General features: G+C 36.7%; 1 protein-coding gene across 1 annotated transcript; it reads left to right on the top strand.

The window, feature by feature from the left end:
- Nucleotides 1–1,220: 1,220 nt before the first annotated feature.
- On the top strand, nucleotides 1,221–24,683 carry NME5 (NME/NM23 family member 5). Its single transcript, XM_052644371.1, has 5 exons — nucleotides 1,221–1,349; nucleotides 6,930–7,135; nucleotides 8,087–8,187; nucleotides 14,937–15,055; nucleotides 24,609–24,683. Exons 1-5 carry the CDS (start codon nucleotides 1,221–1,223, stop codon nucleotides 24,681–24,683), a joined length of 630 nt encoding a protein of 209 aa, XP_052500331.1.
- The last annotated feature ends 2 nt before the right edge of the window (nucleotides 24,684–24,685 follow it).

Raw genomic sequence — 24,685 nt, 5'->3', positions numbered from 1 at the left:
GGAAAACCTGTTTGGCTAACTTGGAGCTGCTTTCCTGAACTTTTCTGGATTTTGGACCTTTCTTTGAGACTCTGACTTACTGAAGATCCCAATACTTGCTTACCATTTTTCTGTTGTCTTTTCTAGTAAGAATTATACCTTAACTTACAAGCAAAGAGTTAAAGGTGTTTGTGGACATGATACAAAGAAAACACAGAAAACTGAGATCTGGGGTTATGCCAAATATGTTGCCCACATTTTCTGTAAGGTTAATTTAGAGATAAATAGATTAAACTTCTTTAAATAAATACTGCTCTTTAAATAAATGTTAATTCACAAGTCAAAAATTACCTTTTAATGAGTATAGAAGCTGGCAGTAGAGGGGATAGCATTGTCTGGTGAAATATGGAAGGTATCTGACACAGATTTTCTTACATGGAATGGAAGGTGCTGGGGGTAGGATGAGGGAGAGCACCAATGATTTATCTCATCATTTGTAAAGTGGAGATAATACAAGTGTCCTTTGAATGACTAGGAGGATGAAATAAAATAAATTATGAGGAAAATGTTAGAAAACATCTACTGCTTTTAAGATTTGCAAGGGGATAAAAATCGCTGTGGTGGGTTCCCTTTCTTGGCTAAAAGGAGCTAGCCAAAGACTGTGAAGTGCTCTACTGGAATTGGCCCTCTGCAGCCACCGTCTCTAAGCTGGGTTTCTGGTCTCCTAGCAACAATCTGTGACACTAAAGGAGCCCAGGCTAAGGTGAGTGCCCAGATGAGGGCCGGACTCTGAAGGAATCTGGGGGTGCAGCCCACAGAGATTCAGGGGACCCAGGAATTCTGCTTTCCAGCCGGGCCTTACCCTAAGCGTCCTGGTGGCGGGAGGGGGTGGAGAGAGGGTGTGTGTGTGTGCACTGTGGAGGGTGGTGCTGAGTGGCCTGGAGAGTTGCAGACCTAGTCTCTTCCTGGGCTCCTCGGGTCCTCGGCTTTGTCTTGCTCCTTGGGCTCTCCTAACTTAATGAAAGCACCTAGGAAAACCCATGGCAGGAGACAGAGTAAAAATCTTATTATTGAGACACTGCTTGTGGAAAAAACTCTGACAGTTTCCAGCTTTATAAATTAATAAAAATCAAGCACCTGATAATGCTGTTTAGTCACAATTACATTAAGTTGGGGGTGCGGGTGCATGTCATTGCAGTTGATTCGCGTGAAGGATCTTAAATTGTAGCTCAAAAGCCAGAATGGAGCTATCAATGCCCCCACCTCAGATCTACGTAGAAAAGACTCTGGCTATTATCAAACCAGATATTGTTGACAAAGAGGAGGAGATACAAGATATTATTCTCAGATCTGGATTCACCATTGTTCAGGTAACTTCTGGGCAGTATGATCATGTTTTTTTCCTCTCTACTGAACTAGACTTTTCTGCCTTAGCTTTTAGCTAAAATAGAATTAAAAATTCACTTTATCTTAAATAAAAGATATGTTTGAAAGCTCTTCTTCCTCATAGAGTTATATCCCTAAACTTGTTTTAGAATACCTTTGATTTTACCATTTGAAAATGTTTATGTATATGTGTTAGCCCAGTTCAATCCTTCGTCTTTAGCATGAAATTTAGGTTTACTCTTCTGAATATAAAAGTTATATGTGATAATTTTCCAAAAAGTATTTTCACAGTTTAAAAATATATAAAATGAGAAGTAAAGCTTCTTTTTCCCATCAACTCTCAATCTGCAGAGACAATCACTTAACACTTTATTTTCTTCCAGAATTTTTGTATGCATTTACAAATATGTTTCCCCCATAAAGCAGGACAGTCGCCCTCCCTGGACCCTCTTTACCCTCCCTCAGATAGCATGCCAGATCATTACTTCTGAATCTAACTTCTGTGTAAATACTCTTCTGTCCTAATAAACCACAGTTTATTTACTTGATCTTCTCTTGATGAATTTTTAGACTGTTGAGTTGTGTTTTTTTTTTTAAATTTAATGTTTTAAGCCTTTTCCTTGTTCTGCAGTTAGTAGTTTGAATATATAAAGACTATCAAATAGAATGGAATATTTTTAATTTTACTTTTTTGTACCATTCTTATTTGAAATTTCACTTTTTATTATATTTATTGACTGTCATATTGCTTGTTGAGTCTTTTAAAAAATAAAAAAGATAACTTCAGTCTTCAGAAGATGGGTTTTTAAATGAACTTAGAAGGATACGTGGAGGCTGAGGGTGAGATGCTACAAGAAAATTTAAGGGAGTAGTATAAGGGAAAGTATAAAGAAATAATTAATATAATTAAAAGATTCAGATAAAGATGAGCTTTTAAATAAATGTTAGGAAACTGGGTAGCCACTTAAAAAAAAAACTTGGATTCAAATATTACACTATATATACCAGGGTAAATTCCAAATGAATTTGACATTTAAATATTAAAAAACTAAACCATATAAACTCTAGAAGAAAAATGGCTGAATTTCTTTTTATTCTCGGAAGGGGACAGCCTTTTTACTGGGTACTGTAAAATAAAAGATTGATAAAAATATAAACATAAAAAACTTGAGCATGGCCAAATAAGCATAATAAGCAAAGGCAAAACACAGGTGACAAACTTGGAAAAAATACTTTCAACTCATAAAGAGTAATCTCCCAAATGTATAAAAAGCTCCTAAAACAGGATAAAAATTCGGTTGAAAATGGGCAGTACATGTGGATGGTCAAAGAAATAAAAATGCTTCTAAAACATGGTAAAGGATGCTCAATCTCTAAGCAGGAAAAAAGCAAATTAAAATGACACTGAACTACCATCTGGCAAGAATATAAAAGTAAATGACATAACCCCTATGGAAGGGAATCTGGCAATTATCTATCAATATTTACAGATGCATCTTCCCTTTGACCCAGCAGTACTACTTCTGGGAATCTCTCCTATTACTTGTGTATTAATATGCAGTGACATATATCTAGGTATTTTTTTGTAGCATTGTTTATTTACAAGCAAAAAATTGAAAATAACCCCACATTAGGAAATTGGTTAAATTCACCCTGATGAATTTGCCAAATTGAATACTATGCAACTAATTATAAAAAGAGCAATGAAGAACCTCTCTGTGTCCTGCTAGGGAAAAAAGCAAGATGCAGAACAATGTGTAGCTTTTTTCTATGATAGAAAGAGAAAAAGTAATATATATTCATGTTTGCCAGTATTTACAAAATGAATTTAGAAGAATTTAGAAGAATTTACAAAATGAATTTTAAATAAACAGTAAAAAATGGTTGCATATAGAAGGTAAGGAAGAACAGGCTGAATTAGGACAGGAATGGGAATGAAAATTTTCAGTATGAACCTTTTTATATTGCTTTGAATTTTTTAATCCCTGAAGTATGTTACTCATTAATTTTAGAAGAAAGACAAAACATACAAATAAGATAAAGTTTCCAATTTGATTTTTAAAAGTTTGAAAAGAATTAGTGAAAAAATAATTAAGCAGCAAGTGATAATTAGAAATTAAAACTTCTTATAAAAAAACAGTGTAAATGTTAATATTTAACACTTTCTCTAGTCAGCAATAAGTTTTAAACCAAAGAACATCTTGGTATGTAGTATGCTTCTTTTTGGTTTAATTATGATAAAATATATACAACATAAAATTTACTGTTGTAACTGTTTCAGTTCAAGGGCATTAGAGTACCTTCACATTGTTGTGCAACTGTGACCACTGACCATATCTAGAACTTTTTCATCATCTCAAACTGACACTCTGTACCCATTAACAGCTCTCTGCTTAGCCCTCTCCCCAGTCCTTGGTAACACTATTCTACTTTCTGTCTCTATGACTTTGCTGTTCCAGGTATCTCTTGTCAGTGGAATAATTTTTGTCCTATGTATTATATGCTTTAAAATAGGCTTTATTGTAGTTGAGAGTTCATTGAACTTGAGGCTTTCTTTTCCCATCTAGGAAAAAACCTTCTGAAAAATGATGTGTTCATTTAGTAGGTGGCAATCTTTCCTGTGTTAAAACAAACTATTGGTTCCTTTTTTTTTGATATTTAATTTATTTATTTGGCTGTGCTGGGTCTTAGTTGTAGCACTCAGGATCTTTAGTTGCTGCATGCAGGACCTTTTTTTTTTTTTGGTAGGGGCCACAGCAAACTCTTGTGGCATGTGGGATCTAGTTCCTTGACCAGGGATTGAACCAGGGCCCCCTGAATTGGGAGCGCAGAGTCTTACCCACTGGACCAATCTCCTTTTCTGATATTAAGTTCACTTCTCTTTGTGAAAATACTTTTGTTTTTTGTTTATTTACTTATCTTTTGGCCGTGGCTTGCAGGATTTAGTTCCCTGACCAGGGATTGAATCCATGCCCTCTACAGTGAAAGCACAGCATCCTAACCACTGGACTGCCAAAGAATTATCTCGTGAAAATATTAATCTAAATTACAAAAAAGTTTATCTGATCTAATTTGGAAGCAATTGATGGAATCATTGATTCAGTATCAGCTTTACTTTAAAATGAGCCCTCAGGTTTTAAAATTATGCTACATTAGCTGGCATACCTGCAAAAGATAGCTTCCCTTGCTTGTTAAGGGATATGTGGCAGTTAAGTGCTTACAGTGCAACAGATGAGATTTTTAACCCAGCAACAACAAAATTACTCGAACCAGTAGGCATAAGAATCACAAATACAGGCATGTCTTAATTTTAAAATAATAGAATCAACGATTATACTAAATCAAGTGCTGTTATCACTTCTCAGATTTCTTCTATTTCTTGACTATATGAATTTTAATATGAAAACAGATGTCAGCACCTTTTTTTTTTTAATAGTACTAGAGCTTCCCAGGTGGTGCTAGTGGTAAAGAACCTGCCTGCAGGAGACGTAGAGACTTTGGTTTGATCCCTGGGTCAGGACGATCCCTGGAGAAGGAAATGGCAGCCCACTCTAGTATTCTTGCCTGGAGAATCCCATGGACAGAGGAGCCTGGAGGACTGCAGCCCATGGGGTTACAAAGAGTTGACACGACTGAAGTGACTTAGTCCATAACTTCCATCAGCTTCCATAACTGATCCTTGACTGTGAGAATGTTAGTTTTTGTCCAGTAGAGCCTGTTCATAGCAGTGCTGAACTACCTAGTAAGCATCTTTCCAGGCTTCTTGAACTGGGGCAGTTTAGATCCCTCTCTACAAACAAAGCAATTTTATCAAGTTTCTGAAACCTGAAGACATAGGATAGTTTTGTGGGGTTTTTTTGGAAATACAAATTCTTTTATTCCAAGTGTTTAATGAGCAATAAATGTGGATCTTAGATAGCTGAATGATGGTAGATTTGTCATTTTTGCCTGTGATTAGATTTGGTTTCTCTAAACAGCAATTGAGTAAGCAGGAAGTGACTTGTGAATGGAGTTAAGATAGAAAAATTGGAAGAATGACTGACTTGGCTTCTATGATTTTTAAAAATTTAATGATTCATATAGCTTCTCATTTGTGAAAAAAATTAATATTTCTTTGTCTCAAACATTTTATTTTCTTTCAAATTAACAAGCTTAATGCTAACTACTTATCTTAAGCTCTTTCTGAGTCAGCATATTTATGGCAGAACCAGAATAAGGAAACAAGTGAAAACCTTGTTTACTGCATCATGTTGCACCATAATGAGACCAGTTCTCTAGAATAATGTAGGGAAATTTCACAAATAGTTAGGGAAAGATGAATTTGGAATATTCTAAAGTATTTTTTACTTTATACGAAATACGTATTAACAAGATATTGAAGATTGGCATGTTTTTACTTTAAGCAGAGAAGATTATTTTGTCATTAATATTGTTTTTGTGTTTTAGTCACTAAGTCCTGTCTGACTCTTTTTTGTGATCCCAAGGCCTGTAGTCCTCCAGGCTCCTCTGTCCATGAGATTTCCCATACAAGAATACGGGAGTGGGTTGCCATTTCCTTCTCCAGGGGATCTTCCTGACCCAGGGATCGAACCTGTTTCTTCTGCACTGGCAAGTGGATTCTTTATTGCTGAGCCACCATTAACATACCATAGGTTGAAGGAGGCTGCCAAACAAGAGTAGTTTTTCTTAAGTAATAATTCTTATTTACAGCCTACATTAAAAATTTTTTTTTATTTAATTGGAGGCTAATTACTTAACAGTATTGTAGTGGTTTTTGCCATACATTGACATGAATCACCCATGGGTGTACATGTGTTCCCCATCCTGAACCCCCCTCCCACTTCCCTCCCCATCCCATCCCTCGGGGTCATCCCTGTACTGGCCCCGAGTGCTGTGTCTCATGCATTGAACCTGGACTGGCATTCTGTTTCACATATGGTAATATACATGTTTCAATGCTATTCTCTCAAATCATCCCACCCTTGCCTTCTCGCACATAGTCCAAAAGTCTGTTCTTTACATCTGTGTCTCTTTTGCTGTCTCACATATAGGGACATCGTTACCATCTTTCTAAGTTCCATACAGATGCGTTAATATACTGTATTGGTGTTTTTCTTTCTGACTTACTTCACTCTGTATAATAGGCTCCAGTTTCATCTACCTCGTTAGAACTGATTCACATGCATTCTTTTTAATAGCTGAATAATATTCCATTGTGTATATGTACCACAGCTTTCTTGTCCATTTGTCTGCTGATGGACAGCTAGGTTGCTTGTATGCCCTGGCTATTGTAAACCATGCTGCAATGAACATTGGGGTACACGTGTGTCTTTTGTGGTCAGATTGGTACTATTTTAAGTTATTAGTGATTTGGGAAAGTCACTCAGTCGTGTCCAACTCTTTGTGATCACATGGATTATACATACAGTTCATGGAATTCTCCAGGTCTCCTTCATTGCAGGCGGATTCTTTACCAGCTGAGCCACAAGGGAACCCCATTAGTGAATTAATGAGGTGTTACTGAACTGTCAATAATGCTTTTGTTGACTTTGTTTCTCTTTTAGAGAAGAAAACTACATCTCAGCCCTGAGCACTGTAGTAACTTTTATGTGGAACAATATGGGAAAATGTTTTTCCCCAATTTAACAGCTTACATGAGTTCTGGACCACTTGTTGCCATGATATTAGCTAGATATAATGCCATCTCTTACTGGAAAGAACTCTTGGGACCAAGTAATAGCTTAGTAGCTAAGGAGACACACCCAGACAGGTAACTTTCCTAGGGGAGAAATGGAATACAACTATGAAAATGAAAAAAAATCTGATTTCATTGTAATAAGAATTTACTTTAATTTGAAAGTTTTCCTGAATAACCTGATTTTTTTTTTTTGGTGGTAATGCAGGGCTGGGTGGGGAAGGTCCATTCTGTGTTTTAACTACATAAATGTGTACTTTAATATCAAATACCACAAAAGGTCTCAGAGAATGTTTGATTTATGGTTGACTAGCCTTATTTTTCTCTCATTCTTGAATTAAACTGCCACTGGTATAGGAATTTTTATGGGAAAATTGGGATGGTATTTTGTTGAATGTTAGTAATAGAGATTAGAAACTCAGATTTTCAGCATTATCTTTAATGTTTAGAAACCAGAGGACATTGAGTTCTTGACACCTTTGAAAATACCATTGTTTTTTCAATTGTCACAAGATAACACCTCTTTTTCACCCAGATAACTATTTTTCCAGTATATCTCTCCTACATATTTAAATATATTTGACCCTCATGTAGATGCTACTGCTGCTGCTAAGTCGCTTCAGTCGTGTCCGACTCTGTGCGACCCCATAGACGGCAGCCCACCAGGGTCCCCCGTCCCTGAGATTCTCCAGGCAAGAACACTGGAGTGGGTTGCCATTTCCTTCTACAATGCATGAAAGTGAAAAGTGAAAGTGAAGTCGCTCAGTCGTGTCCGACTTTGCGACCCCATGGACTGCAGCCTACCAGCCTCCTCCATCCATGGGATTTTCCAGGCAAGAGTACTGGAGTGGGGTGCCGTTGCCTTCTCCATCATGTAGATAGATTTATGCTTAAAGTCAAAATAGATTAAAACCTCCATATGTGAGAAGTGGAGATGCTTCTGTAAAATTTCTAAGTAGAATACATAAGTAAAAAGTAAGGAAAGAATGTCAGATTGGGTGGTCATCATTTCTAACTTGCTTTCAGTCTGAGGGCGATTTATGGCACAGATGAACTAAGAAATGCACTTCATGGAAGTAATGATTTTGCTGCAGCAGAAAGAGAAATTCGATTCATGTTTCCTGCAGGTGAGTTACAAATGAGTAATTAGTTAATTGCATTTACTTGTTTGCTTTCTCTCTTAATTTTGGAGATGTAGCTGGGAAAGAAGATAACAGGGTTTATCTCCAGTATATTCTGTTGTATTTTCAAGTTGTAGTGACTTAACAATTTGAAGCCAAGAATAGAAAACTTAATGTTTTTCTCAGAATGAAATTGTGACCTCTAGGGAATCTTTTGAAAGAAAGGAGTTTACCTTTCTTTCCTTTATTTTGGACTGGGCATATCAAGGGTTTTTCTTCTTCTGTGTTATTACTCCTTTTAGTTATCCCTAAGTGCATTAGTCAAATTTGTTACAAATGAATAGAGACTCTTCTTTGGCATTTTTGATGGATTTGCCATATTCTCTAATAACAGTTTACTGTTTATCTAACAAACACTCATGCTTTTATGAAATTCATAGTTCTCCATCCCCCTTTTTTTGTTTCTATCCTGTGAAGTTATAAACTTTTTAGAAGTGGGTATCATGAGGAATGACACTGATGTTCTTATTTTTAGAGCAGAAAAGAAATTTGGTGATTTTCATTATATAGAAAAAAGTCAAAGCATTGGGCAGTTTTAAAAAAATTTTTTGGCCTTTTTTTCCTCTCAGTAATTTAGACCTATTCCTCAGTATTTTTCTGCTAAAGATTTATTCAAAGAAAACTGAAAATTGTCTTGGAGATTTAAAAGTTTGGATTTTTGAACAAACAAAAACTGTTTTAAAGATATCTATACACAAAAGGATTTGCTTACTACATACTTAATTCTTACTGTGACAGAAATTTCTGTCATATCTATCTCCTTAAGGTGTCTTTTTCTTTGGAGCTGTTTTTATTTTGGAATATTTACACAAAAGGAGATAGCATAGCAGCCATGAGATTAAAAGATGCTTGCTCTTTGGAAGAAAAGCTATGACCAATCTAGACAACATATTAAAAAGCAGGGACATTACTTTGCCAACAAAGGTCCATCTAGTCAAAGCTGTGGATTTTCCAGTAGTTGTGTATGGATGTGAGAGTTAGCCCATAAAGAAGACTGAGTGCTGACAAATTGATGCTATTGAACTGTGGTGTTGGAGAAGACTCTTGAGAGTTCCTTGGACTGCAGGGAGATCCAACCAGTTCATCCTAAAGGAAATCAGTCCTGAATATTCATTGGAAGGACTGAAGCTGAAGCTCCAATACTTTGGCCACCTGTTGGGATGAGCTGACTCATTAGAAAAGACCCTGATGCTGGGAAAGCAGGAGGAAAAGGGGATGACAGAGGACGAGATGGTTGGATGGCATCACTAACTCAATGGACATGAGTTTGAGCAAACTTGGGGAGATGGTGAAGGATAGGGAAGCCTGGCGTGCTGCAGTCTGTGGGGTCACAGAGAGTCAGACATGACTGAGTGAATGACAACAAAGATCACATAGTATAATAAGCCACTAATGAACCCAGCATTCAGTTTCAACGATTTTGGTCTGTCTGCTTTTTAAAAAAAAAAAAAAATTGAAGTATAGTTGATTTAGACCAGTCTTGTTTCATCTGTCACTCCTGCTTGTATTTCTCCTGCTTCTGTATTATTTGGGGCACATCTTGAACATGAGATGTTTTTTGATGTGGTAGATGTTTAGATCTTGTCCTACTAGTGAATTAGACTTTTTCTCCTTAGCTTTTAACTAAAATAGAGTTAAAAACTCATTTATCTTAAGTGGAACAAATTTTTTAGAAGCCCGTGTTACTCATAGGGTTATATCCTTACGCTGTTAGTTTGTATTGCTTTTGATATTATTAATTAATTAATCCTCTTAGACATTTGAGAAGCAGCAGTTGTAGGACAGATACAAATGATTACCTACTACACTACAGATGTCTTGCTATGAGAATGTGAAGTCCTTGAGAGAAGGTTTTTGGAGTTTGTGATATGAGCTCCTTCTTGCTTAGCAGTGAGGAACTATGTACAGAACCCTATATGGTAAGTCACTAAAGCAAGTTACAAAGATTCAAAGCTTTACTACGTTCCATTCATTCAGCAAGTTTTATTGAGTTGTGCCAGAAATACAAAAATGAATAAGATTTCCTTGCTCTCTCAAGATGATTTTATTTGAAAAGGCCAGAAAAATAAATATACAGTGCAGTGTATAACTTCTGCCATGTAAAAGCCTTTAAAAGTACAGTGAAAATTTATTTATGTGAGAAACATGAAAGCACGTTTTAGTTTCTCATTAATTCATCCAACTCTGTTGTCAAAAATCAGTTGGCCATATGTGTAAGTATCTACTTTTAGATTCTCAGTTCTGCTTCATTGATCTTTATAGTCTGTTCTTATGTCAGTACCATACAGTCTTAATATTGTGGTTTCATAATAGGATTTTTCTTTTTTATATATCTATATTTGTTTCAACTCTAAAGTGTGTGGCTTGAACACTACATTTCCACTCACAAAACTTGTTCTGAGTTATTTTTCAAATGGCTTTGCAACATGCCTAGGTAGGCTTATAATTTTGCTATTCTAAATATTATTTTCCTTCATAAAACAATCCCTATGTATGGATAGTGACTCCCATCAAGTTGGTTCAGTTTAACATACTAATTTCTAGGGTCCTGGCACATGCGGTACTATGACTGTAGGGGTTGGAAGGTTTAAAAAGTAGATCCCAGAAAATGAAAGTTGCTTTAATGAGTACTTTTCTTTTAAACATCAAGGTATATACTTCAGAACACTTTAGTGATGAGATTTGGTCCACTAAAGAATCTGCTTGATAGCTAAACACTTCAGACTGAGAAGTTAACATAGGTTGCATACACTTTACAACAAACACTACTTCTGTCTGTTAAAATAAGCTAACATGAAACTAGGAAAAAAAGCTAGCTCTACTTCAGTGCCTAAAGTATCACACTTAATAGAAATCTTCACTTTCCCCTAAAGCAGTTGTCATGCCATACATGTTTTTAAATGCTAATAAAAATAAATACTTGAAAACATGTTATTAGAAGAAATGGAGACAGAGTGTTGAACACGTAACCACTTAATCCTCAGGCAGAGCTTAGTCTACTTCTTCCATATGAGACGGGTCATCATCTCCTTCCAAGGGCGACGTCTCCTCAGTTATGGCAGCATTGCTGTTGTCGGTAGTGGGGTCATTCTCGTGGATACCAAGACCAAATTTGATCATTCTGCAGACCCTGTTAGCATGGGTCTGGGGATCCTCCAGACTAAAGCCAAGATAGGAGAGCCACTTCATACAGTAGGATTACCTGGTCCTTCAAAGACTTGTCATTATTATCAGCCTTTTGCTTCAGGGTCTTGATGATGAAATGGTCTAGGGTTTACCTCCAGGTGCTTCTTTGCTGCCAGGGCTTCCTTAGTGGCTCAGATGGTAAAGAGACTGCCTGCAATGTGGGAGACCTGGGTTCAATCCCTGGGTCGGGAAGACCCCCTGGAAAAGGAAATGGCAACCCATTCCAGTATCCTTGCCTGGAAAATCCTATGGTCAGAGGAGCTTGGCAGTCTACAGTCCATGGGGTTGCAAAGAGTCGGACACGACTGAGCAACTTCACTATCGCTATAACCTATTGTTGAGTTGTCTCTTAGGGCTTGAGCCTTCATGATTCTTTCCATGTTTGCTATCCAGCTGTGCGTGCTCATGACAATGCAGCACAGGGATGTCACCAGGAGGTTTGATACAACCATCTTTTTTGCAGAGGGTTTGAAACTTTTTCTTTTCCTGTTTCTTATTTATTTTGGGCTGTGCTGAGTCTTTGTTATTGTGTAGGCTTTTCTTTTCTTGCTGCAAGCAGGTCTGCTCTCTAGTTGCAGTGCATGGGCTTCTTATTGTAGTGGTTTCTCTTGTTGCAGAGTATGGGCTCTACAGTGCACGGGCTTCAGTAGTTTCTGCATGTGAACTCAGTAGTTGGAGTTCCCAGGCTCCAGAGCACAGGCTCAGTTTGGCACACGGGCTTCGTTGCTCTACAGCATGTGGGATCCTCCTGGACCAAGGATCAAACCCTTGTCTCATGCACTGGCAGATGAATTCTTTACCACTGAGCCACTAGGAAGGCCCTCTTCCTATCTCTTTTTCTCCTCATCTTCTGGAAGTTCCAGGCCCTCTTCAATGACTGACACTGAGGTCTCACCCTCAAACTTCTTTAGCTGTTGCACACAGTACTCATCTAGTAGCAGTTCCAGAATCTGGGCCACACTATTACTGCTTGGGTGCCTGACCCCTTCAATCATTAAGTAGTCAAGTAACCAAGAACAGGACTTCTTTTGAACCATAGCTCCAATTCATCAGTTCTTCTCAGAGAAACATCAGTTCATCTCAGAGGTACCAAGCATAGACAGAGCCAATGTTCCCAGGAGGAATTCTGATATTATTTGAAAATCCAAGTCTCCCAAGCCTCAGGGTACCAGCCGGGCTTGGCCTCCCTTCCCCAGCAGCCAAGTGTCAGTTGTTCCTCATTAAAGGTTTTGAAATCAGGTTAATGGAAAGTCTTCAAAATTCAAATAATAAATAGCCAGAGACAAATAATAAATGATTTTCAAAAATAGAGAAACAATCCAAAAATGAAGATAAACAATTTTATCCACAATAGCATCAAAATAAATAAAATATTTAAGAAATTTAACGAAGTGCAGTTCTTGTGCACTGAAGAGTACAAAACAAAATGTTGCTGAGAGAAATGAAAGAATATCTAAATAAATAGACATCCCCTTTTAGGGGCTTCCCTGCTAGCTCAGGTGGTAAAGAATCTGCCTGCGATGTGGGAGACCTGGTTTCAATCCCTGGGTGAGAAAGGTCTCTTGGAAAAGGAAATGGCAATCCACTGCCTGGAGAATTACATGAACACAGGAGCCTGACGGACTACAATCCGTGTGTTTGCAAAGAGTGGGACACAACCGAGCAACTAACAATTTCCTGGATCAGAAGAGTCAATATTGTCAAGATGACAGTTCACTCTAAATTGGTGGATAAATTTAATGCAGTCTCTATCAAAGTCTATGCATGCTTTTATGTAGAAATTAACAAGTCAATTTCAAAATGTGTATGGAATTACAAAGTATCTAGAAGAGCTAAGGCAATTTTGAAAGTGAAGAACAAAGTTGGAAGACTTCCACTAGCCTGATTTCAACCTATTATGAAACCACAGTAATTAAGGCTGTATGGTCCTGACGTAAGGATAGACATAAAGATCAATGAAGCAGGATTGAGAATCTAGAAGTAGATTCTTACATTTATGGCCAATTGATTTTCCATGAAAGTGTCTAGACAATTTGATGGGGAGAGGGTGATCTATTCAACAAATCGTGCAAAGACAACTGGATATCCACATGCGAAAACAAAAACCAGCATAGACCCTTGCTTCACACCATACACAAATAGACCTAAACATAAGAGCTAAAAACTAGCTTTGGTTTTTAGGAAGAGCACCAGCTTTTTCAAGGATTAGGAATATGTCCTAGAATATCTTTATAACTTGCTTTAGTGACTCATCATTTTGAGGGGTTTTTATATCATTCCTGACTGACTGCTAAGCAAAAGGGAGCTCATATCACAAACTCTTCTAACTGGAAGAAAATATAGAAAATCTTTATTACCTTGAGTTGGACAAAGAGTTCTTACATATGACATCACAAATATGATCTGTAAAATAAAATATTGATACATTGGACTACATCAAAATTCAAAGCTTTTCTTCTTAAAAAGTCATCATTAAACATATGAAAAAATAAATCATAGACTGGGAGAATATACTTGCAAATCATATATCAGGTAAAGCACTTGTATCTAGAATATATTAATATAAAGAATTTTTACAACTCAATACAAACAACTGAATTAAAAACTGTGCAAAAGATTTGAATAGGCATTTCACAAAAGATAACAGGCTAATAAGTACATGAAAAAGTGCTCAGCATAATCACTGAGGAAATGCAAATCGAAAGCACCATGAGATACCTTTGCTTACCCACTAGAATAGCTATAATCAATGGCAAGAATATAGAGATACTGGGACCCTTTTTGTTTCTGGTAGAAATATGTTTTTTGTTGTATTGCAAGTCTGGGTCACCTATAGTGTTCAAACAAAGCTGAAAAGACTAAAATTTCCTTAAATCTTAGATAATTTATTTTAACAATTGAAAAATAAGCAGCAATATTAATATATACTATCATAGAAATAGAACTTATGTGTATATTCGATAGTTTATAAGAGAGCAAGAAGCATGTATTATTCACTGTTATATCTGTGAAGTGAAGTGAAGTGAAGTCACTCAGTCATGTCTGACTCTTTGCGACCCCATGGACTAGAGCCTACTACGCTCCTCTGTCCATGGGATTTTCCACTGTGCAAACTGCCTCTATTTTGTTGACAGGAGTTAATTTTTGTGATGAATTAATCTAGATTATATATATTCTTTCAGCTTTTCATAACATTGTCCATTATGTATTTACTGTTAAAAAATGGAAATGGAAATGCAAAAAAGGAGATTGTTGAAAACATAATCAGAATCTTATGTGTGAGCACTATCAATATATTGATGTATTTTTTGCTATTTGTATGAGTCTTATTTGTGTGTGTGTGTGTGATTGTGTTTTTGAACGAACTATTCACTATGTATCTATTTCTGTTTACTTTTTTTAAAAACTAAGTATTTCTCATGTCATTAAAATTTCTTTGAATGTGTCCTTTTTAATGACTATAATATTTCATCATTTATGTTTTAACGGGAATACATTTGTATTTGCAGTGATTGTTGAGCCCATTCCAGTTGGACAAGCTGCTAAGGACTATTTAAATTTGTATGTAACGCCAACTCTGCTTAAAGGACTCACAGAACTTTGTAAGCAAAAACCAGCAGATCCTTTTGTAAGAAATCTTTTTATTCATACTGAAGAATACTGTCTATAGCTTTCAGAGTTAAAATAGTCTTTGAAATATATAGAAAGTCACTTAAAGCTATTTTATATACATTTTAGATACTTCCTTTTGTATGACATTTGATTACAGTTGACACTTGAGTAAGAGTAGGACTTAGGGGCACTGACCCTTTGCACAGTCAAAAGTCTGGCATACTAACAGCTCCCATGTGCAACAACTAAGACCCAGTGCAGCCAAAATAAATAAATACTTAAAAAAAAAAATCTGGCATATAATTTATAGTAGGCCCTCGAATCCTCAGTTCCTCTGTATCTGTGATTTCTGCATCCTGTGTTCAGCCAGTTGTGGATTGTGTAGTACTGTCGTATTTACTATTGAAAAAAGGCTCCACGTAAGTGGACCCCCACAGTTCAAATCTCTGTTGCTCCAGGGTCAACTGTGCTTATTTTCTTGCTGTGTTTTGACTCTTAAAAAACATTTTAAGTACATTTTCAATCATTGCATCCTTCAATTGCTCAGCATTGTTTTTGTGTATAATTTATATAATTAAATGATAAAATTAGATATATACTTGAATTTTGTTCATCATTTTTATTTCTCGTGATATCTAAATTTTCTGAATAGAAGATTTGCATTTATTCACATACTTGATGCCTCAACATTGCTCATTCAGGTGGAAGAACTGTTGAGTATGAGGACATAGGATGATCATCCAGGGCCAACTGTCAGCCTGGATCCTTCCTTATAGATACTCCCGCCCATCTGAAGAGTCTTAGAGATAATCAGGGAAGGTTATTTTAATATCAGCCCTACCAAAATAATATGTTTGGCCTTTGTTAGAATTCTCAAAAGGAATCCTTTTTGAAAGACAAAAGATTTAATCTTTCCCACATGTTAACATTACCACTTTTACCAAAAAGAAAAACATTGACACGTTATTTCTCTAATAATTCTCTTTCATTGTGAAAATAGTATTTATTTTAATTTAGTAAGAAACCTGAAACTACTGAAAAACGTAAAGAAGAGAAGAAAAAGATACTTATGGTTCCATTTCCTAAACATTGTCTTGAAGTCATCTTGCCTGGACTCAACTCTGATTCCAGACACCTAAATTCAAAGATGCTTGCTCCTTGGAAGAAAAGCTATGACCAACCTAGATAGCACACTGAAAAGCAGAGACATTACTTTGCCGAAAAAAGGTCCGTCTAGTCAATGCTATGGTTTTTCCAGTGTACGGATGCTAGAGTTGGACTGTGAAGAAAGCTGAGTGCCGAATAATTTATGCTTTTGAATTGTGGTGTTGGAGAAGACTCTTGAGAGTCCCTTGGACTGCAAAGGGATCCAACCAGTCCATTCTAAAGGAGATCAGCCCTGGGTGTTCTTTGGAAGGAATGATGCTAAAGCTGAAACTCCAGTACTTTGGCCACCTCATGCGAAGAGTTGACTCATTGGAAAAGACTCTGATGCTGGGAGGGATTGGGGTCAGGAGGAGAAGGGGACGACGGAGGATGAGATGGCTGGATGGCATCACGGACTTGACGGACGTGAGTTTGAGTGAACTCCGGGAGATGAGATGGACAGGGAGGCCTGGTGTGCTGTCTAGGTTGGTCATAACTTTCCTTCCAAGGAGTAAGCGTCTTTTAATTTCATGGCTGCAGTCACCATCTGCAGTGATTTTGGAGCCCCCAAAAATAAAGTCTGACACTGTTTCCACTGTTTCCCCATCTATTTCCCATGAAGTGATGAGACCAGATGCCATGATCTTCATTTTCTGAATGTTGAGCTTTAAGCCAACTTTTTCACTCCTCTTTCACTTTCATCAAGAGGCTTTTTAGTTCCTCTTCATGTTCTACCATAAAGGTGGTGTCATCTGCATATCTGAGGTTATTGATATTTCTCCCAGCAATCTTGATTCCAGCTTGTGCTTCTTCCAGCCCAGCGTTTCTCATGATGTACTCTGCATATAAGTTAAATAAGCAAGATGACAATATACAGCCTTGACGTACTCCTTTTCCTATTTGGAACCAGTCTGTTGTTTCATGTCCAGTTCTAACTGTTGCTTCCTGACCTGCATATAGGTTTCTCAAGAGGCAAGTCAGGTGGTCTAGTATTTCCATCTCTTTCAGAATTTTCCACAGTGTATTGTGATCCACACAGTCAAAGGCTTTGGCATAGTCAATAAAACAGAAATAGGTGTTTTTCTGGAACTCTCTTGCCTTTTTGATGATCCAGCAGACATTGGCAATTTGATCTCTGGTTCCTCTGCCTTTTCTAAAACCAGCCTGAACATCTGGAAGTTCACGGTTCTTGTATTGCTGAAGTCTGGCTTGGAGAATTTTGAGCATTACTTGACTAGCATGTGAGATGAGTGCAATTGTGTAGTAGTTTGAGCATTCTTTGGCATTGCCTTTCCTTGGGATTGGAATGAAAACTGACCTTTTCCAGTCCTGTGGCCACTGCTGAGTTTTCCAAATTTGCTGGCATATGGAGTGCAGCACTTTCACATCTTTCATCATCTTTCAGGATTTGAAACAGCTCAACTGGAATTAACATCACCTCCACTAGCTTTGTTCGTAGTGATGCTTTCTAAGGCCCACTTGACTTCACATTCCAGGATGTCTGGCTCTAGATGAGTGATCCTACCATCGTGATTATCTTTGTCGTGAAGATCTTTTTTGTACAGTTCTTTTGTGTATTCTTGCCACTTCTTCTTAATATCTTCTGCTCTGTTAGGTCCATATGATTTCTGTCCTTTATTGTGCTCATCTTTGCATGAAATGTTCCCTTGGTATCTCTAATTTTCCTGAAGAGATCTCTAGTCTTTCCTCTATTGTTTTCCTCTATTTCTTTGCACTGATCGCTGAGGAAGGCTTTCTTATCTCTTCTCGCTATTCTTTGGAACTCTGCATTCAGATGCTTATATCTTTCCTTTTCTCCTTTGCTTTTCACTTCTCTTCTTTTCACAGCTATTTGTAAGGCCTCCCCAGACAGCCATTTTGCTTTTTTGCATTTCTTTTCCATGGGGATGGTCTTGATCCCTGTCTCCTGTACAATGTCACGAACCTCCATCCATAGTTCATCAGGCACTCTATCTAACAGATCTAGTCCCTTAAATCTACTTCTCACTTCCACTGTATAATCGTAAGGGATTTGATTTAGGTCATACCTGAATGGTTGAGTGGTTTTCCCTACTTTCTTCAATTTAAGTCTGAATTTGGCAATAAGGAGTTTATGATCTGAGCCATAGTCAGCTTCTGGTCTTGTTTTTGTTGATTGTATAGAGCTTCTCCATCTTTGGGTGCAAAGAATATAATCAATCTGATTTTGGTGTTGACCATCTGGTGATGTCCATGTGTAGAGTCTTCTTTTATATTGTTGGAAGTGGGTGTTTGCTATGTCCAGTGCGTTTTCTTGGCAAAACTATTAGTCTTTGCCGTGCTTCATTCCGTATTCCAAGGCCAAATTTGCCTGTTACTCCAGGTGTTTCTTGACTTCCTACTTCTGCATTCCAGTCCCCTATAAAGAAAAGCACATCTTTTTTGGGTTTTAGTTCTAAAAGGACTTGTAGGTCTTCATAGAACCATTCAACTTCAGCTTCTTCAGCGTTACTGGTTGGGGCATAGAGTTGGATTACTGTGATATTGAATGGTTTGCCTTGGAAACGAACAGAGATCATTCTGTCGTTTTTGAGACTGCATCCAAGTACTGCATTCCGGACTCTTTTGTTGACCATGATGGCTACTCCATTTCTTCTAAGGGATTCCTGCCCACAGTAGTAGATATAATGGTCATCTGAGTTAAATTTACCCATTCCAGTCCATTTTAGTTCACTGATTCCTAGAATGTCGATTTCACTCTTGCCATCTCCTGTTTGACCACTTCCAATTTGCCTTGATTCCTGGACCTAACATTCCAGGTTCCTATGCAGTGTTTCTCTTTATAGCATCAGACCTTGCTTCTATCACCAGTCACATCCACAACTGGGTATTGTTTTTGCTTTGGCTCCATCCCTGCATTCTTTCTGGAGTTATTTCTCCACTGATCTCCAGTAGCATATTTGGCACCTACTGACCTGGGGAGTTCCTCTTTCAATATCCTATCATTTTGCCTTTTCATAACTGTTCATGGGGTTGTCAAGGCAAGAATACTGAAGTGGTTTGCCATTCCCTTCTCCAGTGGACCACATTCTATCAGCGCTCTCCACCATGACCCGCCTGTCTTGGGTGGCCCCACAGGGCATGGCTTAGTTGGGACTGCCCTAAGAAAGCTCATCTGAGCACCAGGCACACATGGGACTCACAGCCAGACATTGCTGGCAGGAGCTCACACCTCATGTGGCACAGATGTTGGGCCCTCCAACGCTGATGCCCGCCAGCGCCCCCACCACCAGCACCGTGGCCCAGAGCCGCCATGCTCGCATCTTGTCAGCCTGCCGCCGTGCTCCGTCTCGGCAGCATCCTCTATTAAAAAGTATAGACATCACTTTGCCAACAAAGGTCTGTATAGTTAAAGCTATGGTTTTTCCAGTGGTCATGAATGGATGTGAGAGCTGACAGTAAAAAAGGCTGAGTACCGAAGAACTGATGCTTCTGAGTTGTAATGCTGGAGAAGACTCTTGAGAGTCCCTTGGACAACAAGGAAATCAAACCAATCAATCCTAAAGGAAATCAACCCTGAATATTCATTGGAAGGACTGATGCTGAAGCTGAAGCTCCAATACTTTGGCCAGCTGATGTGAAGAGCTGACTCATTTGAAAAGACCCTGATGGTGGGAAAGACTAAAACAGGAGGAGAAGGAGGTGACAGAGGATGAGATGGTTGGATGGCATGTGATACCTCTAGCTTTGTTCTTGTTTCTCAAGATCATTTTGGCTATTGAATGTCTTTTGTGTTTCCATACAAGTTTTGGAATTATTTGTTCTAGTTCTGTGGAAAATGCCATGGGTATTTTGATAGGGATTACATTAAATCTTGTGGTTAGTATGGTTATTTTAACAATAGTAATTCTAATTCATGAATGGAACATATTTTTCCATTTATTTGTGTTTTCAGTTTCATCAGTGTAATAACAGTTTTCTTAGTACAGGTCTTTTACCTCCTTAGATTTATTCTTAGGTATTTTTTTAATGCAATTGTAAATGTGATTGATTTCTTAATTTCTCTTTTTGTTGATAGTATAGAAACAACACATTTCTGTATTAAATTTGTACTGTGCAACTTCACTGAGTTTATTAGTTCTAACAGTTTTTTGGTGGTGTCTTTAAGGTTTTCTCTGTATAATATCATGTTATCTTCAAATTGTGACAGTTTTACTTCTTCCTTTCCTGTTCAGATTTCTTTTATTTTTTTAATTAATTTTTTCTGATTGCTGTGGCTAGGACTTTTAACACTATGCTGAATAAAAGTGGAAAAAGTGGGCATTCTTGTATGATGTTACTGTGGGCTAGTCATATATGATCTTTATTATGTTGAGGTATCGTCCCTTTATACTCACTTGGCTGAGAATTTTTATTGTAAATGTATGTTGCATTTTGTCAAAAGCTTTTTCTTCATCTGTTAGGATGATTGTATGATTTTTATACTTCAGAATGTGATGTATTACATTGATTTGCAGGAATTGAACCATCCTTGCAGCCCTGGAATAAGTCCCACTTGATCATGGTATATGATTCTTTTAATGTATAGAATTCAGTTTTCTTTGAGGATTTTTGCTGCTATGCTTATCAGTGATACTGACCTATAATTTTCTTTTCTGGTGTTGTTTTGTCTAGTTTTGATGTCAGGGTAATCTTGGCCTCTTCAAATGAGCGTGGAAGCATTTTTTTCCTCTTCAGTTTTTTGGATTAGTTTGAGAAGGATAGGTATAAGAATTCTTTATGTATTGGTTATATCGAGCTTGTTCTATTAGCTGCAAAAATATTTCCTTTTTGTTTAACTTCTAATTTTGCCTTTTAAATAATATTCAATAAGTCAAACCTTAATTTTTTTTCTCATTGTGAGTTTTACTTTATCATCTAAGTTTAGAAAGTTCTATTCCATTGAAAGTTTTGCTAAATATTCACTTTTATTTTCTTCTAGTAATAGTTTTTTTCATTTTTAACTTTCCTATGTCTCTGGAATTTACTTTTATATATATCACAAAATGAAGATCTAAATTGATTTTTTTTCTGATCAGTTGTTCTTGTACATTGATTTATGAAGCCACATGTATCACATATAAAATTCTATATGTGAGCATGTATTCCATTATGTTGAGCTGTATGTTCTGATAACAGTACCACAATAAACAATTGTTTTTAACATTATTTTCAGTACTTCTGTATATACTTAACAATTTTTTTGTTTTTTTGGTGATAAATATAAGATAAACTTTGTCATTTTAACCATTTTCAAGTGTACAGTTCAGTGGCATTAATTATAATCACAGTTTTGTATAGCCATCATGACTACCTATTTCCAAAACTTTTTCATCACCCTAAACAGAAACTCTGTAACCATTAAGCGATAACTCCCCATTATCTTCTTCTGCCACCCTTTAGTAACCTCTAGTCTTTCTGTCTCCATGAATTTGTCTATTCTAGATATTTTACATGTTACATATAAGAATTATATAGTATTTGTTTTTGTGTGTGTGTCTGACTTATGTCACTTGTCATAATGCCTTTGAAGTTCATGTAGTAGCATGTACTAGAATTTTATCCCTTTTATATTGAATAATATTTGATGATATATATATATATGTATATATATTATTTATCCATTCATCTGTTGATAGATACTTAGATTGTTTCTCCCTTCTGGCTATTGTACATAATGTTGCAGTGAACACTGGTGTATCTGTTTGAGTACCTGTTTTCATTTCTTTGAAGTATGTACTCAACAGTCAATTTTCTGGGTCATATGATCATTCTGAGTTTAGCTTATTGAGTAACCACTAAGTTATTTTTCACAGCAGCTGCACCCATTTACATTCCCACTAGCGACGCATGAGTGTTCCAGTTTCTCCATGTCTTGGCCAACACTTGTTCTTTTCCTTTTTTTTTTTTTTTTTTAAACAATTGTAACCATCTTATTAGATGTGAAATAGCCTGTCATTGTGGCTTTGGTTTGCATTTCCCTAATGACAAATGATGTTGACCCTCTTTTCAAGTGTTTACTGGCCATTTGTATGTTTTCTTCAGAGAAATGTCTGTTCATATTCATATTCTTTGCTCATTTTTAATTGTTTTTGTTGTTGAGTTGCAGGAGTTCTTTATGTGTTATAGATTTTAAATCTTTATATGACTTGCAAATATATGTTCCCTTTCTATAGGTTGTCCTTTCACTTTAAAAAATAATAATTTTATTTATTATTTTTGGATCTTCTTTGCTGTGTGGGCTTTTTTCTAGTTGCAGCAAGAGGAGGCTACCCTCTAGTTTCAGTACAAGGGCTTCTCATTATGGTGGCTTATCTTGTTGGGAGCACCATGCCCTAGGGTGCTCGGGCTTCAGTAGTTCTGGCACATGGACTTAGTAGCTGCAGTTCCCAGGCTCTGGAGCACAGGCTCAATAGTTGTGGCACACAGGCTTAGTTGTTTCACAGCATGTGGCATCCTCCCAGATCAGGGATTGAACCCATGTCTCCTGCATTGGCAGGCAGATTCTTCGCTTTGAGTCACTAGGGGAAGCCCCATGTCCTTTAACTTTGTTGATAATGTCCTTTGATACATGAAAGTTTTGAATATTTAATACAGTCTGATTTACCAATTTTTTTTTGTTGCTTATGCTTATGGTGTCATATCTAAGAATCTATTGCCAAATTCAAGGTCATAAAGATTTATTGCTTTATTTTCTTCTAAGATTTTAATGAGTTTAACTTTTATATTTATGTTACTGATAAACTTTGAATTAATTTTTTATATTAAGTGAGATAGGGGTCAACTTCATTTTTTGTATGTGGAAATCTAATTTCTAAGTACCATATGTTGTGGAGACTGTATCTTTTCCATTGAATGGGCTTGGAACCATTGTCAAAAATCTGTTGGTCATATATATGGGTTTATTTCTGACTCTCAATTCTATTCCATTTATCTGTGTGTATATCTATATACCTCATTGTCTTGATCACTGTACCTTTATAGAAGATTTTGAAATTGGGAAGAACAAAATTGGAAAATTCTCCAGTTTGGTTTTCTTTCATGACTTTTTTAGCTATTTGGAGCTCCTTGAAATTCTGTATGAGTTTAAGGATTGACTTTTCCATTTCTGCAAAAACAGCAGTTGGAAATTTGATGCGAATTGTGTTGAATCTGTAGATCACTATGAGTAGCATTGACATCTTAGCATCTTAACATTATTAAATCTTTCTATCCATGAACATGAGATGTCTTACCATTTATTTAGATCTTTCAGCAATGTTTTAGGACACAGGTTGGTTAATTAATCCTAGATATTTTTTCAAGGCTATTATAAATGAAAGTGATTTCTTAATTTCCTTTTTGAATCATTCATTGTTGGTATGTAGAAACACAACTGATTTTCTGTATTGATCTTGTAAGCCGCAACTTTGCCATATTCATTTATTGGCTCTAGTAGCTTTCTTAGATTCTTTGGAATTTTTTATACAGGCATACCATGGACATGTTGCCAGTTAGGTTCCAGACCACGACAGTTAAGCAAGTATTGCAGTAAAGGAAGTCATATAAGTTTTTTGGTTTCCCCATGCATATATAAAAGGGTTACACTATTCTGTAGTCTATTAAGTGTACAATAATATTATATCTTAAAAAACACAATGTGTATAACTTAATCTAAAAACTCTTAACCATCATCTTAGCTTTCAGTGAGTCATGATTTTTTTTTTTGCAGTAAGATCACTGATCATAGACCACTATGTGTGTGTTAAGTCACTTCTGTTATGTCTGACTCTTTGTGACTCTATGAACTATAGCACGCCAGGCTCCTTTATCCTCTTGCCCATGGGATTCTCCAGGCAAGAATACTGGAGTGGGTTGCCATTTCCTCCTCTGGGGGATCTTCTCGACCCAGGGATGGAATCCACGTCTCTTATGTCTCCTGCATTGGCAGGTGTGTTCTCTACCACCACTCTACTTGGGAAGCCCTAGACCACTATAACAAATCTAACAATAATGAAAATGTTGGAAATATTATGAAAATTAGCGGACACAGAGACATGGAGACACAAAGTGAGCAATTGCTTTTGAAAAAAGGGTGCTGATAATCTTGCTCAATGCAGAGGGTTCAAAAACCTTCAATTTATAAAGGAAAAAAAAAGCTGTATCTGCAAAATACAATAAACTGGTGGAGGAATATTATACCTGTATATACAAGGGTCATGTTATTTGTGAACATAGTTTTACCTTTCTTTCCAATTTGAATCTATGCTTGACAATATTGTCTAATGTAATATTTATTGTTTCAATTTTTAGTGGTCATTTTCTTATTCTTAAAGTGATTTTGGAAACTTTTAAATTGATAGAGTATGTATTGAAGAAAGTATATGAACATTAATTAACATAAAGGTTTTTTTTCTTTTCCATAGATTTGGCTAGCTGATTGGCTGCTGAAAAATAATCCCAACAAACCTAAACTGTGTCATCATCCAGTTGCAGAATAATC

Source organism: Budorcas taxicolor, chromosome 7 (assembly GCF_023091745.1).
Source record: "Budorcas taxicolor isolate Tak-1 chromosome 7, Takin1.1, whole genome shotgun sequence".
Lineage (NCBI taxonomy): Eukaryota > Metazoa > Chordata > Mammalia > Artiodactyla > Bovidae > Budorcas > Budorcas taxicolor.
Note: the sequence above shows the minus strand (reverse complement) of the source record. Positions and strands in the feature narration are given on the sequence as shown.

Coding starts and splice junctions, on each gene's coding strand:
- NME5 (XM_052644371.1), top strand. CDS start 1,221: ATGGAGCTATCAATGCCCCCACCTCAGATCTACGTAGAAAAGACTCTG. Junction 7,136..8,086: donor AAGGAGACACACCCAGACAG/GTAACTTTCCTA, acceptor ACTTGCTTTCAG/TCTGAGGGCGATTTATGGCA. Junction 15,056..24,608: donor AAAAACCAGCAGATCCTTTT/GTAAGAAATCTT, acceptor TCTTTTCCATAG/ATTTGGCTAGCTGATTGGCT.